The sequence below is a fragment of the Pelophylax lessonae genome (genome assembly GCF_965119305.1).
Source record: "Pelophylax lessonae genome assembly, chromosome: 6".
NCBI classification, from domain to species: domain Eukaryota; kingdom Metazoa; phylum Chordata; class Amphibia; order Anura; family Ranidae; genus Pelophylax; species Pelophylax lessonae.
Window position 1 is genome coordinate 192,221,766 of NC_138773.1, and position 25,700 is coordinate 192,247,465.

The window sequence follows — 25,700 nt, forward strand, 5'->3', positions numbered from 1 at the left end:
ACTCACCCTCTTTTTTGTGGACAAAGGGACAGGTGTTTATCAAATGATTTGAGGATGCGCAGTACATGCAGAGATTTCTGGATGTTCTTCTAGCTCGTTCAGTAGTCGTTAAAGGTGGGCGTATGGTTCCTACATCCATGGGAGTAGGGTCAACGGCCGAAATCTGAGAAGGACTAGACAATGGCATTCCCATCTTTTCAGCCCTTCTTTCTCGCAGTCGTCTGTCGATGTTGATACTAAGTTGTATCAAGGCCTCCAAGGTGCCAGGTAAATCCGCTCGGACGAGCTCGTCTTTAACAGCTTCCGATAACCCGAGTCTGAATTGAGTTCGCAAAGATGTGTCATTCCACCCTGAATCAAGGGTCCATCTTTTGAACTCAGATACAAAGTCTTCTACAGGTCTCCTTCCTTGTTTTAAGGCCCTCAACTGAATATCAGCAGTACTCTGCCTATTGGGGTCATCGTATAAACTAGCGAGTTCCGCTAGAAATAAGGAATAGGTGTTGAGAATCTGATCATTACTCTCAAAGAGAGAGTCTGCCCAGGCCCGTGGATCACCCGTCAGGTATGAAATAACGGTACAGACTTTTATTTGATCAGTGGGGTATGTACGAGGTTTTAACAAAAAAAGCAATTGACATGCGTTTTTGAATTCACAAAATTTTTTCCGATCACCTGTAAACACTATAGGAGGGTTTATTTTAGGTTCAGGAGGCTGAATAGCAGTAAGCCGTGAGAGCTGGGTTACCTGCTGTGTCAGAGTCTGATTCTTTTCTTGTACGTCAATCAGAGCAAGTATTAACGCTTTTACTTGTTGTGTTAATTGTGTCACTTGAGTGGGTAATTCTGCTGAATCCATTTGTAAGGTTCGTTCAATCTGTAACGCTCCTGCGTTTTTATTATAGGCTGGATTTGCAGCTGCAAAATCTCCACTCAGTAGTCATGTAGAGATGTGTTGAATACCAGATCCAACTCTCCAGGACTCATCACCGTGGGCCTGTCAGCTTCAACATACAGATATATACACACTCAATGAGATGTTCCTGGAGTGATAGGATGTATATGATAGTATGAAGGTGATGTGCTGAAGGGACAGGTGTGAACAGTGACAAGGATGGTAATCACTTGATAGGTTTTGTATAGGAGAGTTCAAGATGGTATTTAGGAATGCAGATAGGTTAGTATCGAGTATGCTAACAGGTGGTGAGGACAGCAGATGACAAATACAGGATAGACTAACTCAGTGCAAGGATAGATAGTAGTAGACAGGAGAGCTAGCAATTTATGCAGCAGTGCAGATGATAGATGGTAGTAGGCTGAAGAGCTAGCAATCTATGTAACAGTGCAGATGATAGGATAGTATAGATAGGTAGTAACAGTCCTTAATGTGCATAGGTAGATAGTGCAATAAGGTTATGGAGGGTTCCCCTGCGGGGTACTTATCACTTGTAATGTTAGTAGTTTAGAGAGGTCCAGTAGATAAGGAATGGTCCGGTAGCGAGATACAGGGATCAGTAGCGAGGTTCCGGTCTGCTCCAGGTAAAGGGAATAGCTGGAGGTTCCGATCGAGAGGCTTGAAAGCATGTGGATAACAAGGCAGGTTGAATGAACAATGTGAGTGAGACCGCCGGCGGTTGAAATAGCCGCTCTGCGGCGCTCAGCAGTGACATCATCGTTCTTAAAGGTATATGCGTACCACCTGAAGAGAAAGGTGGGACGCATTACAGAGAAAAGTGGTGATTAAGGGTACCGGAGGTACCGGAATCTTACAGGTGGCTGAATCAGCTTTAATTTTTCTCTTTTTTACCTGGTGATCTGGCCAGTAACACACTACCTATATTAGTGAAACACAGCTCTGGATGAATGAGCGCTGGAGGCACAGCATTATTGTAAGTTAGGGGGGAGGGCAGTGTTAGATGTACTATCAAATTTAATCGATCCCGCATATCCCTCAGGGATAATCCAGTCATGTGAGGAGAAACAACTCTCATAGCGTAATACTGTTACACAATTTTATTGTACATAAACAGGACAATTGGCAACTTCCATTTGACCAAGATCAATAGAGCATGTCGTGTGGAATCTCCTTAAGTGGGCATAAATCAGTACCAAACCAAAGAGATGGCCGCCGTGTGTCCCGTCCGTAGCGGCTTGACGTGCCGCAAGCTCCTCCTACGCGTTTCGTCACACGTTTGACGTCAGGGGGTATTACAGTATTATGTAATAGTATTACGCTATGAGAGTTGTTTCTCCTCACATGACTGGATAATCCCTGAGGGATATGCGGGATCGATTGGTGGATAGCTATCTGAGAGATCTCCCCTGATGTGTACCCACTATTGGCCCTCTGCAATCTATGATCCCTGTAGTAAGGATCATAGTGATCTGGTAAGAGGCTGATTTTTTCCTCATGGTGGTGGCTGTCTTACACCTGGTTTCTGATAGTTGAAGATCTGCATGTGTATGCTGTTGGGGAATAAGCACTTATTCTGTGGAATCTCTTTTTGGAATGATCCATTTCTTTCTTCTTTTTTTATCAAACTATGGACTTATGGACTCTATAAGTTATCTTTCCTGAGATATTATAGCGCTACACCTTTTTATTTATATGCTGTTTTTGATCTGTTTCTCTTATTCAGGATCAGGTGTTGGCTGCTTGCTTGATTGTTTTATGTTTAACAATTGTACACATTCCCACTAAGCGCAGCAATCTCTCTGTATCAAATTTAAATACACTAACAAATTGAAGCCAAACTCTAGCTCATACTTTATAATCAGTTATAGCAATCAGTTTTTACATGAATAAATATAACTTTATCTTTGTAATCTCTCTTGCCTGTGTTAAATGGTTTGGATCATCCTTATACATACATACATATAGAAGAGAGCTTGTGCTTTTGAAAAACAGAAATTTATGTCGGATTTGACACCACACCTTGTGGCACAAGTTCTGTCACCTCCCAAAGCACCCCCCACCACATATCCACTTACCATTTAAACATATGCTGCCTGCCTCAGAGGGGACAATTGCAGTGTCTGGGTCCCCTGGCATCTTGTAAGAGCTGCAGGGCAAGTTCCCTGGGTTTCCCACTCTGGAATGTTGGGGGGGGGAGAGGTGATTTGTGCTGGGATGGAGGGTGCTGTGCTGGAAAGGGAGATTTGGGGAGTGGAGAGGATTTGTTTTAGAATGGAGGGGAAAGGGGCGTATGTACAGGGGTTGCAATTGTAGCAAATGGAGGAGGGGCGGTGGGGGTGGCAAAAAAAGTACCCAAGTGAGCGGTTCCTCTACATACTACCCCGCTGCCCCTCCCATTCACCTCCTGCAGCCCCCAGGCCCCTGTGTACTCCCCTGGCCTCCCTCATCCCCCCCACAGCGCTGCCGGCTTCCCCCCTCTCTTCTGTCATTTACCGGCTCTTTGCTTGTCCTAATGATTAGAGTTAGTGATCCGTACTGATCACTGACTCTGTTCATTCATAACTGAATGAACAGGAAGCCTCTGTACAGAGATATTCCTGTCTATTCATTCTGTGCAGCTGAGACTGCAGAAATGGAGATTGAGAGCTGTGTCCCTGGTCTCCTTTCTCTGTCACAAAGGTGAAACATCAGAAGTCTATTTAGACCCCTGATATCTCACCAAAGCCCCCCCCCCAATGGGGCTCCTAAACAACTGTAAAATAAATAATTAAATTGTAAATAAAAATAAAATGGTCAAAAAAAATGTGGGGGAACTACCGCGGTCACTAAGGTCACACTTGCGATCAGGCTTTGGTAGGGGGTCGGGGGGCCCTTTATGATTTTTTGCATCGGAGTCCTGAAGGTTCTAGTTATGCCCCTGATTGGTAAGCTGCAATAAAATTAATGTTTGTTTTGGGGTTTTATACTGCTTGTAGGTGGGATTCTGCTCCCCTATCCCTATCTCTGCATGACACCGTGTGATGACACAACACTGAATCATCTGTAAGCTCCAGAGAGAGCTAGAATTTCCCATTACAGCACAGCGAGGCACGCTTGTATACAAATGATCTAAGGAGCATGTTTTGCCATGTGCCTCCACGGTTTAGTTTGTATTGAACATTTAGACATGCAGTTGGTTGTGACAGTTTGTTAAACATTATAAATATTTAATGTGATAACTAGGCCAGACAATCGAGATTTCAAGCAGTCGTGACTCTTTGTCTGCAGTATGTGTATCAGATATTTACTATAATCACAGTTCTGTTTTTCTGCAAACATGATTTCCGTTCTTTTTCTGATCCAGGCATAGTTATTATACACATATAATTGCCTCTTTATTAGGCGCACCCATCTATTACTCCTAAAAGATTGCAGCAGACGATAAACCAAAAAATGGTGCAGCACCAATATAATAATCAAACGTATAAAATCTTTTACATTTTTTACTCCACGTGCTTATGCAACTTATATCACTGCTGGGGAGATTTACTAAAACTGGAGAGTGCAAAATCTGGTACAGCTGTGCATGGTAGCCAATCAGCTTCTAACTTCCGCATGTTCAATTAACCACTTTACTGCTGCTCACTGAGCTGCTACTGCGGCAAAGTGGTTTGATAACGTCTGACGACGTAGACCTACGTCGCCAGACATTCCCCTATCTCGGCAGGGCGCGCGCGCCTCCGGAGGCTCGCTCCCACTGTATTCAGTCACAGCGGGAGTCGGGCCAGGGGAGGAGCAGCGGTGATCACCGCCGCTCTTCCCCGATCGTCGGGGAATCGAGTGTGGAGATCCGCCTGCTTGTGTAAACAAAGCGGGCGGATCTCCTAAATGATAGGCAGGGTCAGATTGCAGGGTTCAGCGTAGCTGAACCTGCGATCTGTCCCTGTGTCACTCAGTCACCTCCCCCCACACACGTCAGTAAGCACCAGGCAAACATTAAACCCCTCCCTCTCCAATAAAAATTAACCCCTTCCCTGCCAGTGTCATTTTTACAGTAACAGTGCATATGTATAGCACTGATTACTGTAGTAATGTCACTGGTACCCCCAAAAGTGTCAAAAATGTCAGTCAAGGGTCCGATCTGTCCACCACAATGTCGCAGTCCCGCAATAAAAATCGCAGATCCCGCCATTACTCGTTAAAAAAAAAACATCAAAAATGACAGAAATCTTTCCCTGAGTTAGTGAACGCAATAACTTTTGCGCAAACCAATCAAAATACGCTTATTGCAATTTTTTTTACCAAAAATATGTAGCAGAAAACAAATTGGCCTAAAATGATAAAAAATTTTGATTTTTACATTTTTTGGGGGGGAATTTCATATAAAAAATTGTGAAAAATATTATCTTTTCAAAATTGTCGTTCTTTTTTTGTTTATAGCACAAAAAGTAAAAATCGCACAGGGTATGGCGTTGCATGACCGCGCAATTGTCAGTTAAAGTCGCATAGTGCCGAATCGTAAAAAGTGACCCAGACGTAAGACAGCAAAATCCTCCGGTGGTAAAGTGGTTAAAGAGGAAGTAAACCCTCCTCAGACACTTTTACCTATAGGTAAGCCTATGATAAGGCTTACCTATAGGTACTGTAAATATCTCCTAAACATGTACCGTTTAGGAGATATTTACCTTACATGCAGCCAGTGACGTCACTGGCGCATGTGCTCTGAAGGAACGGCCGCTGGTGCCATTTCTTCAGAGTCCCGTGCCGTGACTGTCGGCTCCCACACGCGTGCACGGGAGTGACGTCACCGCAGCTCCGGCCAATCAGATGGCCGGATGCCGCGAACCCGGAAGACGGGCGACTGCACATGTCATACAGGTAAGCGAGCTGCACGGCGGGGGCTCGTTCTAAGGTAAGTATTGCATAATGAGCTAGTATGCGATGCATACTAGCTCTTTATGTGTTTCTCTTACAGGTTACAAAAAAAAAAAAACGTGTACGGGTTTACAACCTCTTTAAAGTATAACTAAGGCCCCTTTCACACAGGCGGACCGATCAGATCAGTCAGTTTTTTTGGCGGATCTGAACATTCACCCCATGCATCTCTATGGAGACATGTCCGCCGACATCCAATCTGTCAAATCTGGATGGATGGAAACCCTATTTTCCATCCGTCCATCGGATCGGATGAGAACGGACAGATGGTCCGTTCCCATCCGATTCCCCCATAGAGATACATGGGGACCTGACAGCTGTGTCTCCGCACACAGCGCAGAGACACAGCTGTCATCTGCCTGCTCAGTGGGGGATCGGCGGATCAACCCCCCGCTGAGAAAAACAGAGTCCGCCTGACGGACTCTGTGTGTGAAATGGGCCTTTCACACGGGCCTTCCGTATGTTAGTTTTTCCTCTATCCTTTTGCAGATGAAAAACGGACATTATGTATGTCTATGGGCTAGCGGACGTTAGCAGATGACCATCCGTTTCTGTTAAGTTCAGTTTTTTGAGATGGAAGAGAACCCTATTTTTCTTCCGTTTTATAAACGGAACGGAGGAAAAACGGATGTCAGCGGATGGTCAGAATGGCCGCGATGATGTCACTTCCGCGCATGCACGCGGGAGTAATTTTCCAGCAATTCCCGGCACGGAACTCTGATGGTCCGCCGGACCTTAAGAGCGCATGCCCCGCACTCGTCAGTGGCTGTATGCAGTGGTAATATCTCCTAAACCATGCAGGTTTAGGAGATATTAATTGTACCTACAGGTAAGCCTTATTATAGGCTTACCTGTAGTGAAAAGTCAAAAAAAGCGATATACTACCGCTTTAAGCCTCTTACACACAATGAGAATATTGGATGAATGATTATCCATTATTTTTATTTATTCATTTTTTTGCATGGTAGTTTCTTATGGAAAATGAGAATGAAGAGGTTACTTAAAGTAGAGAAAATAGAAAATATAAATATGTAGCGCTAAAACATAATATTAAAAAGTCCAAAATAGTCCATATAAAGGAATTTCAAAGATCCCAGTGAAAATTCACAGCAACCAGGACTGAATTGCAAGTGAAGGCGATCCACCACCAAGTAAAGTGCCAAAACACGCTTACCAGATGGAAATGATAAAGAGGCATTCAAGTAATCTCATGGCAAACTGCATATCACTGTCATAGGATCTTCATCACAATCCACTTCACAAAGGGAAAACTCATAGGTATATACCCAAATGCCGTGTCCGATCAGGAACCGCTTGGGTGTGCTGTGCGGTGTGGCTGCAGAGTGTTCCCGCTGGACATAGTACAGGAGATGGTCAGAGACTGGAATCAGAACGAGGCTTGGTACACAGGAAGAAATGCAGAGGACACTGTGGTCAGTTCTCTAGCTGTGCTGGGAATTAGGTGTGCTCTCCTCCAATGATCAGACTTGTCCTGACACGCCCCCGCTGCACAGCCATTCACTGGGCAGATCAGTGTGCTGCTACTTCTTCTTCACCCCACCCAGTTCCTATGCATCTGAGAATAGAGAGAGTGTACTGATCACTTCTAAAAAAAGAAAAAAATGGGGGGGGGGGGGGAGTTATTTAGAATGTAGTTTTATATCTATTCAAAAATGTTTTGCCTTTTATTTCTATTTTAAAATGAATGGGTTGTTTTACAAGGTGATCGTTTACAACCACTTTAAACAACCTCAATCCTGTTTAAGCCCAGTCTTAGGGACGCCCGTGCCCCCTGCATGTGTATGGGCTGTCCCCCCCCTGATGGTTGCCCTGAGTTTCCATTAAACTTGGCTGAGAAAACCTGTTGTTGAACCAGCTACAGCTTGAACCAAGAACACAAGACAGAATGTATTCATGGATTTGTACATATTCCAAATTTGTTTCTTGAAAAATCTTCCAAATTGGTTACTGGAAAGTGTTCAGGCCTTCAGTCTGGCTGCAAAGCGAGGAGAGAACTATTTGATGGAAATCAGCTGTGTGAAATGATTAGTTTGATAGAAGCCTACATAAGCAGGTTGTTATCCAAAACAGGATTAACCACTTCCCGCAAAGCCATGTACCTGTACGTTGGCTTGAAGAAGTGGTTGTACCTGGTGATGCCTGCAGCTAGAGGCATTACACCAATACGATTTTTTTAGAGCTGTCGGTCGGCTTTCTGGTGCTAATGACCGATGTGGCTCAGCAGCCACTCAGCCGTTATCACAAGAAGCAGGAGGGGACGCCTTCCGCCACTCTGCCCGGGTCTCCCGTCCCCCCGGGAGACCCGAACGACCAGCCGTCACGTCCGCCGGCTGGGCAGAGTCCCGAACGAATTCGGGATCGGCTTTGATCGGGTCTCCGATGAAGTAACCCAGAAGCGACGTCACATCCTATTTACTCGGTTGCAAATGACGCAGAAAAATTACAGTATTCAAAAATGCCCATTTTGGTGTTTTGAATACTTTTAAGTGCAAAAGAGAGAGATATAGGGTTTTTTAGACCCCAGATCCCTCCATAAAGAGTACCTGTCACTGCCTATTATTGTCACAAGGGATGTTTTCATAACTTGTGACAGCAATAAAAGTGACCAAATTTATTTATTTTTTATTTAAAGGAACAGTGAAAAAAATAAATAGGAAAAAAAAAGTTAAAAACACCCCCATCCCCGTGTGCTCGCGCACCAAAGGAAACACATGCGTAAGTCACACCCAAAAATGTAAGCGGTGTTAAAATCACACATGGGAGATATTGGCGTGATCTTCAGAGTGAGAGCAATAATTCTAGCAAAACACCTCCCCTGCAACTCTAAACAGGTAACCATAAAAAAGTGTCGCCTATGGAGACTTTTAAGTACTGAAGTGTGTCGCCATTCCACGAGTGTGCGTCATCTTAAACATTAAAACATGTCAGGTATCTATTTACTCGGCATTACATCAACTTTCACAATGTACAAAAAAACTGGCCTAACTTTACTGTTTAGTTTTTTTTTTTTTTTTTTAATTCAGTGAAGTGTTTTTTTTTTCCAAAAAATTGTGTTTCAAAGACTGCTGCGCAAATACAGTGTGACATAAAATATTGCAATGACCGCCATTTTATTCTCCAGAGTCCTTGCTAAAAAAATAAAGGAAAAAGAATTGGCAGCACTCCAGGTTGAGTCAAAATCCAGATTTATTGACTGGACATCCAAATTATGACAATCGTGACACCACCTTGAGCAGTGAATCCTTGTCTCTTCAATTGCTAAAAAAAATATACCAGAATATAATGTTTGGAGGTTCTAAGTAATTTTCTAGCAAAAAATACAGATTTTAACTTGTAAACAACATGTGTCAGAAATAGGCTTGGTCCTTAAAGCGGAGTTACGGCCTCAAAATCGACTTTGGGCCATCCGCTTGCTCAGTGTCACCTGTAAAAGAAATGGATAGTCACGATTTTTTTTTCGTTTACTTACCTTGATATTGAAGAAAATATACTCACCTTTCTTCCTCTTCCTCCCTCTGCGGCCACTGGCCGCGGTGTCACTTCCTGTTTGCGTTGACTCCTGGGAGCTGAACGTCATCGCTCCCAGGAATCAGTGCGCCTGTCCCGGCCCCGCTCGTCACTTCCGGGGCAGGGGCATCATTCCCTGCTAAACAGCTTCTGGGCATGCCCAGAAGCTGTGCAGGGATGAAGCTCCTGCCCCGGAAGTGACGGCAGGCCCGGTGCAGTGCATTGTGGGACCGAAGAGGACACGAAAGAGGACACGCTGGCTTCAGCTGCCCACACCTGAGATGGCAGCGCTGGAGAAGAAATTTTCAAGGTAATTATTTCTTTTAAAAGGTAAGTGCGACCTGGGACAGTTCAGAGGCTATCCATTGTGGAATGCACTAGCCCTGACTGTCCCGGGAACTCCGCTTTAAGTGGTAATGTAATATATTACTTGCTATAGGCCCTCGAAAAATACATGGAGATTCTCTTTTTGCTTCTGGAAAATGCATCAAACCAAAAATAGCTATCATGGGTAAACTGTGGCGGCATTACACGTTTTTTTACTGCTTTTTCTGTTTTTGCTGTTACTACAGGATGACAAGACTGTGATCAGTGAGTACATTTACTGTAACTGGGACACATTTTATACATTTTTGCTGCTTTTCTAAAGGGCCATACACACTATAAGATTATCTGAAGACTTTTTCCTTCAGACTTACCAAAACCATATAATATGAGGTCAAACCTAAACACTTTCAATTTGTATGCAATCAGGCAGGCCCTTGTACTACATAGAAAAGGTAAATCTGAAGGAAATCTAACCACAAAAGTTGGATAGTGTGTATCCAGCTTAATTCTTGCAGTAAAGCCATGGAAAGGACCAATCAGTATATTAATGTGCCTTTACTAAACAAGAATGCTGCATATACTGTACATGCTATTTATATTTACAGGAATACAAGACATACAGTACTACAAATATGCATACATACACACATGTACACTACCTATCATTTACCAGCAAATGGACTATTCTGTATAAAATAGGGATAAACTAAAGTCACCTAGCTTCTGTTATATCTGGTTCGCAATATCCACAGCAAACAGGACTCCAAGCTAATGCAGGAAAACGGGTTCTTGGTCTTGCAGCCTTTCTATTTTGTGGTATGGCTTCTAGAGTTGTCCCCTGGTCCTCCTTTCAGCTTTTGTTGCTGGCCTTCAAATTAGGTTCCTACATCAGTTTTTATGAGGGATGCATTTCTATCTACAAACTATAGATGGCAGCATTACTAAGTATTGGGGCGCCCACCTTTACACGCACATTAACTTTAATAGCATCCCAGTCTTAGTCCATAGGGTTCAATATTGAGTTGGCCCACCCTTTGCAGCTATAACTTCAACTCTTCTGGGAAGGCTGTCCACGAGGTTTAGGAGTGTGTCTATTGGAATGTTTGACCATTCTTCCAGAAGCGTATTTGTGAGGTCTTCCACTGATGTTGGAGAGAAGGTCTGGCTCGCAGTCTCCGCTCTAATTCATCCCAAAGGTGTTCTATCGGGGTGAGGTCAGGACTCTGTGCAGACCAGTCAACTTCCTTCATCCCAAACTCACTCATCCAGGTCTTTATGGGCCTTTGTGCACTGATGCGCAGTCATGTTGGAACAGGAAGGGGCCATCCCCAAACTGTTCCCACAAAGTTGGGAGCATGAAATTGTCCAAAATGTCTTGGTATGCTGACCCCTTAAGAGTTTCTCTTCACTGGATCTAAGGGGCTAAGCCCAACCTCTGAAATACAACCCCACATCATAATCCCCCATCCACCACATGATTTGGATCAGTACACAAAGCAAGTTCCATAATGGGATGCCATTAAATTTCGTGTGCGTGTAAAAGCAGGCATCCCAATACTTTTGTTATTATAGTGTATGTTAATAGATTAGGCTATTGTTGATTCGTTGTGAACTGAAAATAACCACTTGATGACCAGGCCTATTCTGACACTTCTATCCTACATGTAAAAGTCAGTAATTTATTTGCTAGAAAAATACTTAGAGCCCATAGACATTATATATATATATATATATATATATATATATATATATATATATATATATATATATATATATATATATATTAATTTAATATATATATATATTAATATAATATAATTTAGCAGGGGCAATTTTTTTTGTCACATGGTATTTGTGCAGCGGTTTTTCAAACACAATTCTTATGGAAAAAATACACTTTAATGAATTTGGATGAAAAGAAAAAATCCCAATATAGAACCCATTTTTTGGTAAAATATAAAATACGATGTTACGCTGATTAAATGATACTTAATATAGCGACAAACTACGATACTTCAAAATCTATATAGGCAACGCGTTTAAAACTCTCTACAGGTTACCAGATTAGAGCTAAAATTATTGCTCTTGCTAAAACGTTTGCGAAGATACCCCACTTGTGGTGCAAACACCGTTTACATATTTGGGTTTTACCTATGTATGCGTTTATTATTATTATTATTATTATACAGGATTTATATAGCGCCAACAGTTTGCGCAGCGCTTAACAAAATGAGGGCAGACATTACAGTTACACTACAATTTGGAACAAAAGGAATCAGAGGGCCCTGCTCGTTAGAGCTTACAATCTAAAAGGGAGGGTCAATTGATACAAAAGGCAATAGATGTGGGGGATGAGCTGATGGAGAAAGAGAAACAGCGTTATTAGTTAGTAGCCGGGTAGGCTTCTTTAAAGAGAAGGGTTTTCAGGGATCGTCTAAAGATGGATAGATTAGGGGACAGTCGGACAGATTGGGGTAGAGAGCTCCAAAGAATGGGAGAAGCTCTGGAGAAATCCTGGAGGCGAGCATGGGAAGAGGTGACAAGGGAGCTAGAGAGCAGAAGGTCTTGGGAGGACCAAAGAGAGCGGCTAGGTTGATATTTTGAGATCAGGTTAGTGATGTAGCTGGGGGCAGAGTTGTGGATGGCTTTGTAAACTATTGTTAGTAGGGATGCACCGAAATGAAAATTTTGGACCGAAACCGAAAATGCAGGATGCCCTTGGCCGAAAACCGAAAATGACTTTTTCCCAAATTTTTTTTTAAAATAGATAGAAGAGGGGCATACACCAAAAACAGGCAGCAATGTACACCTGTCGCTGCCACCCTGTCACAATATATGTACTGTGGATGGGTTGGCAAGAGGTTAATTTAATTACCAATGGTATTTGTATTATGCAGCATGAGGGGGTTAATGTATTGTCACTGCTGGTCACTCATCTATTAGTGACCCACCAGTGGCAGGTAATTAACCCCTTTGTGCTGCATTAGTGACTGACCAGTGGCAGGTAATTAACCCCTTTGTGCTGCATTAGTGCAACCAGTGTCAGTGCAACCAGTGTTAATTAACACTGATACTGGTCACACTAATGCAGCACAAAGGGGTTAATTACCTGCCACTGGTCAGTCACTAATGCAGCAGTGACCTGCAGTGACTATACATTAACCCCTCATGCTTCATAATACAAATATCATTGGTAAGCTGAAATAAGGTGCAACAAATGCAGCTTGCATAAACCAAGTTGTGACACTAGCAGCGCTAAAAAATATTTTTTAGCGCTGCTAGTGTCACAAATTGGTTTATGCAAGCTGCATTTGTTGCACCTTATTTCAGTTTTCCCCTTGTATAGCAGCAGCTTTCACCTTCACGGTTTTTATTTCAATTGTTCTTATAGTGTATTTTAGCGCTGGGTGAGTAAGTGATTTTACACGTATTAGTGTTTTGAACTCTTGCTCCTTTGATCTACATCATTGGTAAGCTGCCTCAGCACCCCCCCCCCCCCCACTGCCTCAGATCTCCCCCCCCCCCACTGCCTCAGCTCTCCCCCATCTCCCCCCCCCCCCCCACTGCCTCAGCTCTCCCCCATCTCCTCCTCCCCCCTCTGGCTCAGCGTCCCTCCTCGGTGTCCATTCAAAAGTCCCGCCTCTGGCCGGCGGCACCGCCTCCCGGTGATGTCACTACTATGATCTGTGTTGAATGAAGTGACATACCGGGCGGGGCGAGCGGGCGCTATAGATATAACTATGATCCATCCCTGTCAGCTCAGCCGGACTATGTGTGAATGAGAAGTGACCTGACATCGGGCTGGGGGGGGGGGGGGTGGGCGGAGCGGCCGCTATTAGCTGTAACTATGTGAGAGCTTCACTTCCTTGTCAGCGGAGATACATGCCTGACAGTGAAGTGAAGCTCTCACATAGTTACAGCTAATAGCGGCCGCTCCCCCCCGCCCGATGTCAGGTCACTTCTCATTCACACATAGTCGTGCTGAGCTGACAGGGATGGATCACATTAGTTTTCTCTATAGCGGCCACTCGCCCCGCCCCCCCGCCTGGTATGTCCATTCATAATGCACAGATCGTAGTAGGGATGTCATTGAGAGACGGACGGCCGGCCAGAGGCGGTAATTTTAAAACCTGCCCTGCGCTGCGCCCTCCTCCTTCCCCACGGCGGCCATTATTTTCGGCAATGTTAACCCATTATGGGCCGAAATGAGAGAGGCTCATTTTCGGCCGATAATTTCGGTGGCCGAAATTTCGGTGCATCCCTAATTGTTAGCACTTTGAATTTTATTCGTTGGGTGAGTGGAAGCCAATGAAGGGATTGGCAGAGAGGGTTGGAGGACACTGAACGGTTGGTAAGGTGGATAAGTCTTGCAGCAGCATTCATTATGGATTGAAGGGGGGATAATCTATGTAAGGGTAATCCAATGAGGAGGGAGTTGCAATAGTCGAGGCGTTTGCCTTTGCACACAAGCACAGGGGAATGGGAGGGTGCTATAAATTTTTTTTTTTTTTTTTATTTTAAAAATAGTATTTTTACACTGTCCCCTTAATTTATTTTTATTTTTGATCATCCCTTGTAATGGCAATAAAGCTTGACAGGTCCTCTTTGTAGAGACATCAGGGTCTAAAGATCCCAGATCTCTTCTCTACCCTTGAAGCCATGAGATCAAGAAAAGGAAAAACAAATTGATTGCAAGCTTTTATTGAAAAAAAAGAAAATGGCTCTGTTTTACATTTACACAACGGAAAGTGACAAATTACTTGTCGCTTCCAGTCCCCTAGACCAGTGGTCCTCAACCCTGGCCCTCAGGGCCCACTAACAGGCCAGGTTTGCAAGATAACTGAAATACATCCCAGGTGATATCATTTGCTGCTCAGTGATTGCAGTACTCTAGTCTGCATCTCCACAAGGTAATACTTAAAATCTGGCCTGTTAGTGGGCCCTGAGGACCGGAGTTGAGGACCACTGCCCTAGACCATAGAGATGATCCGGGGCGTTCAGTCCCTGATCACTTCTATTGCAAGTGGCCACAACTGCCGGATCAGATGCTGGGCTCTCCGATGCAATGGGAGAGCTTGGAAAAGCACAAGAGAGCTGCAGTGGCGACAACCTCTCCCGCTGCTTGTAAAAGCGATCCAGCGGCTAGTAAGCTGCTAGGATTGCTTTTAGATGTAGGGCATCGCTGGAGGGGAAAAAACAATACCGGGGTTATGGCTGACAGCTGCAGTCATGGGCCATGTATAACCGATTGAACACAATGATGTACATGTACAGTATCTCACAAAAGTAAGTACACCCCTCACATTTCTGTAAATATTTTATTATACCTTTTCTTGCGACAACACAGAAGAAATTACACTTTGCTACAATGTAAAGTAGTGAGTATACAGCTTGTATAACAGTGTAAATTTGCTGTCCCCTTAAAGTAACTCAACACACAGCCATTAATGTCTAAACTGCTGACAGCAAAAGTGAGTACACCCCCCAAAAATTGGGCCCAAAGTGTCAATATTTTTGTGTGGCCACCATTATTTTCCAGCACTGCCTTAACCTTCTTGGGCATGGAGTTCACCAGAGCTTCATAAGTTGCCGCTGGTTTCCTCTTCCACTCCTTCATGACGATATCATGGAGCTGGTGGATGTTTGAGACCTTGCGTTCCTCAACCTTCCATTTGAGGATGCCCCACAAATGCTCACCAGAGTTTAGGTCTGGAGACATGCTTGGCCAGTCCATCACCTTTACCCTCAGCTTCTTTAGCAAGGTGGTAATCGTCTTGGAGGTGTGTTTGGACTCGTTTATCATGTTGGAATACTGCCCTGCAACCCAGTCTCCGAAGGGATGGGATCATGCTCTGCTTCAGTATGTCACAGTACATGTTGTCATTCATAGTTCCCTCAATGTACTGTAGCTCCCCAGTGCCGGAAGCACTCATGCCGCCCCAGACCATGGCACTCCCTACACCATGCTTGACTGCAGGCAAGACACACTTGTCTTTGTACTTCTCACCTGGTTGCTGCCACACACGCTTGACACCATCTGAACCAAATAAGTTTATCTTGGTTTCATCAGACCACAGGACATGGTTCCAGTAATCCATGTCCTTACTCTGGTTATTTTCAACAAACTGTTTGCGGGCTTTCTTGTGCATCATCTTTAGAAGAGGCTTCCTTCTGGGACTACAGCCATGCAGACCAATGTGCGGCAAACTACAGGTACATTTTAAAAATTTGAATTCTCTTAAAAAAGTTAATTTATTTCAGAAATTTTGTGAAACTCAGTGAAATTCATATATTGTATAGATAATTACACACAGAGTGATATATTTCAAGCATTTCTTTCTTTTATTTTGAGGATTATGGCTTACAGCTAGTTAAAACCCAAAATACAGTATCTCAGAAAATGTGAATCTTGTGAAAAAGTTCAATATTGTAGACTTATAGTATCACACTATGTGCCGATTCATACTAGTGTGATGCCAGACATCACATGTGATTTGCACCGCATTGCTGTGCAGATCACATGCGATGTCTGTGTGATGCGACATTTTGTATGGCTGAAATAACATCACATTCACACCAAAAAGGTGCAAGATCCTTTTTTTTTTTTTGGGTTCGCCTAGAATCGGATTGCATGGGTGTTCACACCTATGCAGTCCGATTCCTGCACCATTTCACAGTTCGCACTGCGACCTGCAAACTTATCTGGGGGTGTCATTAACTTTACATTGAAACCCCCGGTGATTCGCAGATTTCAGTGTGAACCACTTAGCGATGTGAACCGGGACTATAATCAGCTAATTGACTCAAAACACCTGTAAAGGTTTCCTGAGCCTTTAAATGGTCTCTCAGTCTGGTTCAGCAGGTTACACAATCCTGGGGAAGACTGCTGACTTGACAGTTGTCCAGAAGACAGTAAATGACACCCTCCACAAGGAGGGTGAGTCGCAAAAGGTCTTTTCCAAAAAAAGCTGGCTGTTCAGAGTTCTGTATCCAAGCATATTAATGGAAAGTTGAGTGGAAGGAAAAAGTGCAGTAGAAAAAGGTGCATAAGAAACAGTCTTGAGAGGATTGTGAAGCAAAGGCCATTCAAGAATTTGGAGGAGATTCACAAGGAGTGGACCACGGCTGGTGTCAGTGCTTCAAGAGGCACCACACACAGACATACCCAGGACATGGATTACAACTGTCGTATTCCTTGTGTCAAGCCACTCCTGAACCAGAGACGTTAGAAGCGTCTTACCTGGGCTAAGGAGAAAAAGGACTTGACTGTTGCTCATTGGTCCAAAGTCCTCTTTTCAGATGAAAGTAATTTTGCATTTCGTTTGGAAATCAAGGTCCCAGAGTCTAGAGCAGGGATCCTCAAACTACGGCCCTCCAGCTGTTGCGGAACTACATATCCCATGAGGCATTATAAAACTCTGACATTCACAGACATGATTAGGCATGATGGGAATTGTAGTTCCCAAACAACTGGAGGGCTGTAGTTTGAAGACCCCTGGTCTAGAGGAAGAGTGGAGAGGCACAGAATCCAAGTTGCATGAGGTCCAGTGTGAAGTTTCCACAGTCAGTGATTTGAGGAGCCATGTCATCTGCTGCTGTTCGTCCACTGTGTTTTATCAAGTCCAAAGTCAGTGCATCCCTCTTCCAGGAAATTCTAGAGCACTCCACGCTTCCCTCTGCTGACCAGCTTTATGGAGATGCTGATTTCATTTTCCAGCAGGACTTGGCACCTGCCCACACTGCCAAATGTACCCATACCTGGTTTTATGATCATGGTTTCACTGTGCTTGATTGGCCAGCAAACTCACCTGAGTAAGGCTGGCCATACACTATACAATTTTCTTGTTCAACTTTCCTTTAGATTTACCAAAACCATGTACTATAGGGTCAAGCCTACAAACTTTCAATTTGTATGCAATCAGGCAGGCCCTTGTACTACATAGTTTAAGGTAAATCTAAAGGAAATTGAATAAGAAAATTGTATAGTGTATGGCCAGCCTTAGGCCCCTTTCACACAGGCGGACCGTTCAGATCCGCCTGTCCGTTTTTTTGGCGGATCTGAACGGTCCCCCCATGCATTCCTATGGGGCATCGGATGTCAGTGGAGACATGTCCGCTGACATCCGATCCGATCCGTCAAATCTGGACGGATGGAAACCCTATTTTCCATCCATCCATCGGATCGGATGGGATCGGGTGAGAACGGACTGACGGTCCGTTGACATCCGATTTCCCCCATAGAGATGCACGGGGAACTGTCAGCTGTGTCTCCGCACACAGCGCGGAGACACTGCTGCCCTCCTGCTGCTCAGCGGGGGATCGGCGGCTCGATCCCCCGCTGAGAAAAACGGACTTCGTCCAACGGACGGAGTGTGTGAAAGGAGCCTTAGGCTTCTTTCACACGGTCCGCCTCCGCAGGCGGATCCGTGTTGCTCAGCGGGGATCGATCCGCGATCCCCGCTGAGCCGGGCGGATGACAGCTCTGTCTCCGCTTGCAGAGCGGAGAAGGAGGTGTCTCAGCACCCGCTGCCCTCTATGGGGGATCGGAGGAGAGCGGACCGCTTGTCCGCTCTCATCAGATCCGCTCCGCTCCGATTACTGAACGGATGGAAAAATAGGGTTTCCATCCGTCCAGATTTCAGCACAGGATCGGATGCGGATGGCAGTGGGTGTCAGCGGGACCCAGGAGCGAGCACGCACAGGTGCCCCCAGAGAAAGCAGCTTTCCCTGGGAGCACCTGATGAGGAGGAAGGGCCGGTAAGTATAGGTATGGTATATATGATCTCCATAGGAGATCAAATACAGCGCTTGCTATGAACTATAGATGCAGATATCTCTATTCTCTATTTTTGGTATGTGTATTACCAGTGTAAATTATATATGACAAATATCAATAATCAAAAAGACATCAGAGTAAATTCCATCAATTAATTAATTGTGCAAATCAGTGCAAAGTGAATAAACATAAATAGATAAAAACAGAACCAATTAGTATGTAAGGAATATAAATCGCTATAAGATATATATATAGATATAAATAGCCAAGAACGATTGTCCAAAATATATAAAGTGACTTCTGTGCTCCAGATAAATAAAAAGTAGGATGTCCTTGTTGGCAAATAAATCCTCAATTAGAAAGTGCAAGTGCTCTGGCCGTGACAAACAATTCCTTGTAAATAGGTGAAGTGAATCACTTAACAGACCACCAGTAATGTTGTACAGCTTTTAAAGAATTTTAATATCACACTATTTGGAGCCTTCTTTCTCCCCCACATGGTATCACCGATCGAGCACCCCGGAGCAAAGAGGAATTCCAGCATTCCGGAGGACCACACAGAGGGGAAAAATCTCTTAAGCCCAGTGGGCTTTGCAAGCGCGATCGGTTCTAGTGCCATACGGCATATAGAGCCCACCTCATTTGTTAAGTGATTCACTTCACCTATTTACAAGGAATTGTTTGTCACGGCCAGAGCACTTGCACTTTCTAATTGAGGATTTATTTGCCAACAAGGACATCCTACTTTTTATTTATCTGGAGCACAGAAGTCACTTTATATATTTTGGACAATCGTTCTTGGCTATTTATATCTATATATATATCTTATAGCGATTTACTAGAACCGATCGCGCTTGCAAAGCCCACTGGGCTTAAGAGATTTTTCCCCTCTGTGTGGTCCTCCGGAATGCTGGAATTCCTCTTTGCTCCGGGGTGCTCGATCGGTGATACCATGTGGGGGGAGAAAGAAGGCTCCAAATAGTGTGATAAGGTTTAAAGAAATTCTTTTTCTCCATAGCTCAGGTTAAAATTCTTTAAAAGCTGTACAACAAGCTCTGAGGACGTCACCCTGAAGTGACGAAACGCGTCGGCTTGGACCGCACAGCGTCATTACGTCACGATAGTGGTGGAACGCAAGCCGGAAGTGAGTTGGTTAGCTCCGCGAGGAGGACGAGCAACTCGCACCGCTAGACCACCAGTAATGTTGTACAGCTTTTAAAGAATTTTAACCTGAGCTATGGAGAAATAAAGAATTTCTTTAAACCTTATCACACTATTTGGAGTCTTCTTTCTCCCCCACATGGTATCACCGATCGAGCACCCCGGAGCATAGAGGAATTCCAGCATTCCGGAGGACCACACAGAGGGGAATAATGTCTTAAGCCCAGTGGGCTTTGCAAGCGCGATCGGTTCTAGTGCCATACGGCATATAGAACCCACCTCATTTGGTAAGTGATTTACTTCACCTATTTACAAGGAATTGTTTGTCACGGCCAGAGTACTTGCACTTTCTAATTGAGAATGTATTTGCCAACAAGGACATCCTACTTACACATACAGCAGCTGCAAAGCTTATTTCTTTCAGGCCAGAGTTTAAAAACATCTACCATTTAAAATTTATATAAAAAAAAAAAAAACACTCTTGTAACTCCTTGGCGCGCGGAATATACCTTTTTGTGTATATATTTTTTAAGTATAGGTATGTTTGTTATTTTTATTAAGTTTTACAACCACTTTAACCTCTTTGTGCCAACTGTAAGTATATTTGCGGTCCCACTGGACTGCTCTTTTTTTCATGGAGCCGCATCTGTCTCTGTGCTGGGAGTGCGCTGGACAGCGCGCTCCAAGAACAGAGCCCTGAGTCTCGTACTAATGATCGGGACCTGGGACTCTCAGTTCCAAGTCACCTGATCGCTGTGATAGCCTCTGATCCGTCACTGTGAAGCCCACCCCTGTGTCTCTCTTTCTCTGTGAATGGAGGGAAGAGATGCATTGTATGTCATGCATTGTATGTCTCTGTCTCTCTCTTCCCCCTTGTAGATGGGAAAAAAATAATACAACTGTGTAAAAAAAAAAAAAAAAAAAAAGAAAAATATATAGGCCAACGTATGATCTAGGTCCATGCCAGGATTAGTCAAGGTCAAAGGTCATGATCCGTATATTTTGGGCAGGATTTAAAAGAAAAAAAAAAAAACATTTTTTGAATTTTTATCAGTGTCCGTTCATGTGTTCTTTAGGTAGGATAAAAAAATAAAAAGCAATGTGCACTATTGTTTCTGGGCTGTACTACGGGTATATACAACAACTGACATACACATATGTCATATCGCTGTGATCATCTGGAGCAGAAGAATTTGTTTTGAATTATTCTTTGTTAGTAGGTTATGGTAATAACAATAAATTTTACAGGTAAATTTCGTGGTTTTTTTTTTTTTTTTTTTTTTACTATATTTTTTACTATTTTGGGCCAGTTTTCCTTTGACAATAAAGCAAAAAAATCAGGAGAGATGCATTACCATTTACCACCAAATAAACCCAATTTGTCATAAAAAAAGATATAATCCACCTGGATGCACAAAGTAGTTGTGATGATATGTACAGTTTTTTTTTTTTTTTTTATTATTATTATTATTATTATACATTTTTATTCATTTTAAATTCAGTGTATCCAACACATACAAAATACTTCACCTATTTCCATTGCATCCTTTCCCCCCCATTTCCCCAAATCCCGTGATCCCACCCCCTCCCCATTATACCGCTTTCCTTTGTTGGGTCTCCTCTCCAACTACTTAGTTTACTTCTATTAGGAATTTCAGTCTCCAGTTATCCCCCTAATCCACCTATATTGCCATATTTTTGTTGGTCTTTTTAAATTCTGCCCATTTTCTCCATTTATTTGAGAAACTTTCTGCTTGTTCCTCATGTCTACTGCCCAAATACTCCATGTTGTGAGTGTGTGTGTATGCATGTGTATGTATATGTGTGTATATATATATATATATATATATATATATATATATATATATATATATATATATATATATATATATATATATATATAAAATATATTTAATTCTGTTGAACTAATCTCTGCGGGTAGGGCTTTTATGTATCTAACCATTTTTTTGGTATTGCCCCCTTTGCTGCATTTATTAAGTTTGGAACAATCGTATTTCTATACTGCATAATAAAACTGTACATATCTGTCAAAGTTGCAAAATTGTGCTTCGGCATTAACAAATGTTTTACAGTTAGGTGCAGGTGCCTATCTTTTTAGGCTAGATACTTTGTATACAGATTGTACAATTAGATTGCGATGTGTGGACAGCTTTGTAGTATTTTTTTTTTATATAATTTGTTTTTTACTTTATTGATATTTTGTGGAGATTTTTCGCTCAATTTATTTTTCATTAAATGAAGTGCTGTTATTAACCAGTAAACGTTCCCCCTGTTTATTTCCAAGTCGGGTGTACCCATCCGGCAGCTGCCTGTAATTTACTACATGAATGGGTCATGAGACACAGCTGGCCCCGTGTTTGCCTGTACACTGTGTGCTTTAGATATTCAGCAATGTGTTGACAACTGTCATGGGTTTCTAGAAGTCAGTTTCTTAAAATTTCATGTTCCTATTTTTATTTTTTATTTTCAGCTTTATTTATTATCTTTCTGGATAAGTAATTTGGGATGCTGACCCATGGACACACAGAAAGAAAGGTATGTATGGTATGCTGGATTAAATTGAATTGTAATTCTTACAGAGCGTTTTTACATTTTGTTACCCATCCAAAATGCATCCAGTGCTGGTTTGTGCACAAGGGCACAGCTTGACTCTTCTAGTGCCAGGAGGAAAATGTTAACAGAATAATTCAGTTCTGCTAAAACCTAGTTACATTGTTATTCAAGTTGAAAAAAGAAAACTCCATGTAGTTCAACCAATAAAAAAAAAACCAACCATACAATCCCATATACATAACCTTATACCCACAATTGATCCAGAGGAATGTGAAAAACCCCAGCAAAGCATGATCCAATTTGCTACAGCAGGGAAAAAAATTCCTTCCTAATCCCCCGTGAGGCAATCGGATATTCCCTGGATCAACTTTACCTATAAATATTAGTATCCAGTATATAATCTACTGAGCTGGCCAGAACTACCTCTGGAGGGAGTACATATTTTTGGTGTTGGTTAGAGTGGGAAAGGCTTACAGTCCAACTGCCTGTGTCCCTGTTGGGGCAGTTGGACTGGACTTCCTCTCCAGGCGACCAGTGTTGACACAGACAATAATAAAACTTGACTTGTTAGTCTCGGGAGTCATCCCTGTCAGTGGCTTTCCCACACCCTCCCCTACTCTTTTTTTTTATTTTTATTTTTATTTTTTTTCCCCCTTGTGCTATTTCTATCTACGGATCTCTTCATTGCTATGTACTCTGTACCTGGATTCCTAATAGAAGTGAAGAAATGTCATCCACACAACAAGGATTCTTCGAAAGGGTCCAAAGCTTTATTCTGTGGTCACATTATAGATATCTAGCAACGTTTCGGAGCCATGCAGGGCCCCTTCATCAGGCAAGTAACCCTGATCGTCACTTGCCTGATGAAGGGGCTCTGCGTGGCTCCGAAAGTTTGCTGCCTGTCGAATATGTGACCACGGAATAAAGCTTTGGACCCTTTTGAGGAATCCTTGGTGTGCTGATGACATTTCTTCACTTTGAGTATCCACGGTTTCCAACCTATGGTCATTACAACACCCAGCGTCACTGAACTGCCGGTTATCTTGATTGTGCATGTGTGTGGGGAATATTGCGTTTGGATTTCTACTAGATCCATTCTTCTATTAAATAGGATATTTAAGTATTTTTTGAAAACATATAAAACAGTTGCCATCTAAACAAGGGCGATGGCATTAAAGTCGACTATGCAGAGGCCAATGGATATTTAAGTATTTATTCCCCTTTATATCCCATTTTATATTTAAATATTTTAAATCCAAGTCGACCCCATAACTTCGTCTGGGACCGATCTAGAGTGTTGATCTCTTCTAGACCCTGTATGTCATATTGACATGGTTGTGTTCATGGTTGTTGAAGTCCTTCTTCAGTGATTATGTATAAATCTGTGCTTTTAACTTCCCATACTGAAATCTACAAAAGTCTTATGCAAATGCCCACCATACTTTGTCTGGGCTTGCATTCTGCTAGGTACACCCCCTGCACCCCATGTGACAGTTCTCAGACCTGGCAGTTGGCACAGGGAAGCATGCACGTGTAGCTCTACTCCCGTAGGAGACGCTGGTGAATATGGGTTTCTCCCACCCATCACAGCCAGGCACACTAATTTCCCATACATGCTGGAGTCAGAGATCAGTCCTTGCAGCTTTGATTTTGTTTTTTATTAGGGAGATTAAACTTGGATGCGGATAGGGTTATTATGGGATGCCCACTTGATCAAGATCAACAAGGATTTCTTCAGAGACACAACTATATATATCCAGTATGTGTGTGTGTGTGTATGTGTGTATGTGTGTGTGTGTGTGTGTGTGTATATATATATATATATATATATATATACTTCTCCACTTTTACCTCCAGCACAAACTTGCTTATAGAACTACATCTCCCAGGACCAGCTAGCACTGACAGATTGATCCAACACAGACTCAGTCAACTCCAGAGCAAATGCCCTTTGCATGCAGGGACCACGGGCCCCTTTGGTAGCGAAGCAGAAAAATAGGTCTTGGTGCTTAACTGTCCTATTCCTATGGCTACTGGTCCCAGTACCACCTCTTCAGGCACTGCCAGCCTGCCTGGCTGCAGCTGCTCCTTTCACTAACCCTCCTGGCTACTTCTCCACAGTCCTCCCAAACTGACTTCATCCATCCCAGACTGCTTTTACCCAGTCCCTTCACTTACCAACCCTCCTGGCTGTCTTTCTCCCTGGAGATTTGCCTGACAGTGTTCTGCTGCCCTCTCTATGTCCCCATGCCTCCTGGTCAGGATCCCCATGTGTGTCATGAAGAGTGGTCCCTTTCGCGCCCGAACCTTGGCCTGAGTTCACCCCACCCCCCCTCCCAGACTAGGGGGCCACTCTCAATGGCCTCCGACAGCCTAACACTCCATCTCCACCTTCCACCCAAACCCTCCTCTGCCAGAGCTTTTTTGTGAACAGAATTTGTGAACATTTTTTTATAAAATAAGTCATTTTCAAAAAAATAAGATTTTCAGATCAAAGGGTTTCAGTAAAATGGCTGCAGTAACATTTTCTGAAATTCGGCCTGTCCCTGCTGAACCGGCCAAATTTCAATCCGTGTAGCGTTGGCTTTACACTTTTGCTGAACTGCTATAGATTACCAGTAAACAATTTAGCATTCTGCAATCTGTAAATTTGGAAGTTTGTTAGGAAGTAACAGCTGTTTGTGAACATGTATTGTGTGATGTCTTTGTATCCATTAAATACTATACGTTTCTTTTAGTTTGGAAGACTCCGAAGGAGCTAAAGAGAGAGGCGATGTACATGTGTGGCAGGTGGGGTCAGCTCAGGCCACACCAGAGAGGCTTCATGGCTTGGGGGCAAAAACAGTACTACAAGCCAGCCTTGGGATTCATCATGGCTTGCTGCTCACCAGCGGTATGTATGCTCAGCTCCTAGGTACTAATCTCTATTGTTAGAAATACATTATATCCAATGTTTATATACTGTATGTTCCTTATAAATTGACTAGAGCAGATTACACCTTTCTTCTAAAGGCCCCATGCAAACTGGGCATTTAGCCCATGTGTGTCAAATCCCAGTGTTATTGGGCACCCAGAAGGCACAGGTGCATCTCCCCGCTCTGCTGCCAGCAGCCTGTCAAATCTATGATGGGCAAAATATGCAACAGCTGGACGTAGCTGCACTTTGTTTGCATTCAGGAATGTTTGCCTAGAATGAAGGAATTTCCTACAGCCCTAAATGTGAGTACCATTCAATACAGTGTCCAGCTTTCGTATATGTCAGCCTGCTATATATTTTTGTGGTGGCCAAAAATGCTGGTATTTGATGCAAATGGGCTAAATAACCAGTGTGCATGTAGCTAGCCTTAAATACAAAAAACATCTGCCACTACTGCTTGAGTGGCCGGTGTACACTTAGCTTGCCTCACACACACTTTATTTTGTACAACTTGTACTTACTTATGATAATTAGAGCATAAGAGCCACCTGGCAGAATATAAATTGACAAGATTGTTTAGGTAGGTC

The 25,700-nt window shown here is 43.2% G+C and overlaps 1 protein-coding gene across 1 annotated transcript in view; it reads left to right on the plus strand.

The window, feature by feature from the left end:
• The window catches only part of ALS2 (alsin Rho guanine nucleotide exchange factor ALS2), a 150,934-nt gene that overhangs the window by 11,261 nt on the left and 113,973 nt on the right, over positions 1 to 25,700 (plus strand). The window contains exons 2-3 of the mRNA XM_082260374.1: positions 22,114 to 22,178; positions 24,935 to 25,089. Of these exons, the coding sequence (XP_082116500.1) occupies positions 22,159 to 22,178; positions 24,935 to 25,089 (175 nt within the window). The 5' untranslated portion in view covers positions 22,114 to 22,158. The remainder of the gene's footprint in view (positions 1 to 22,113; positions 22,179 to 24,934; positions 25,090 to 25,700) is intronic.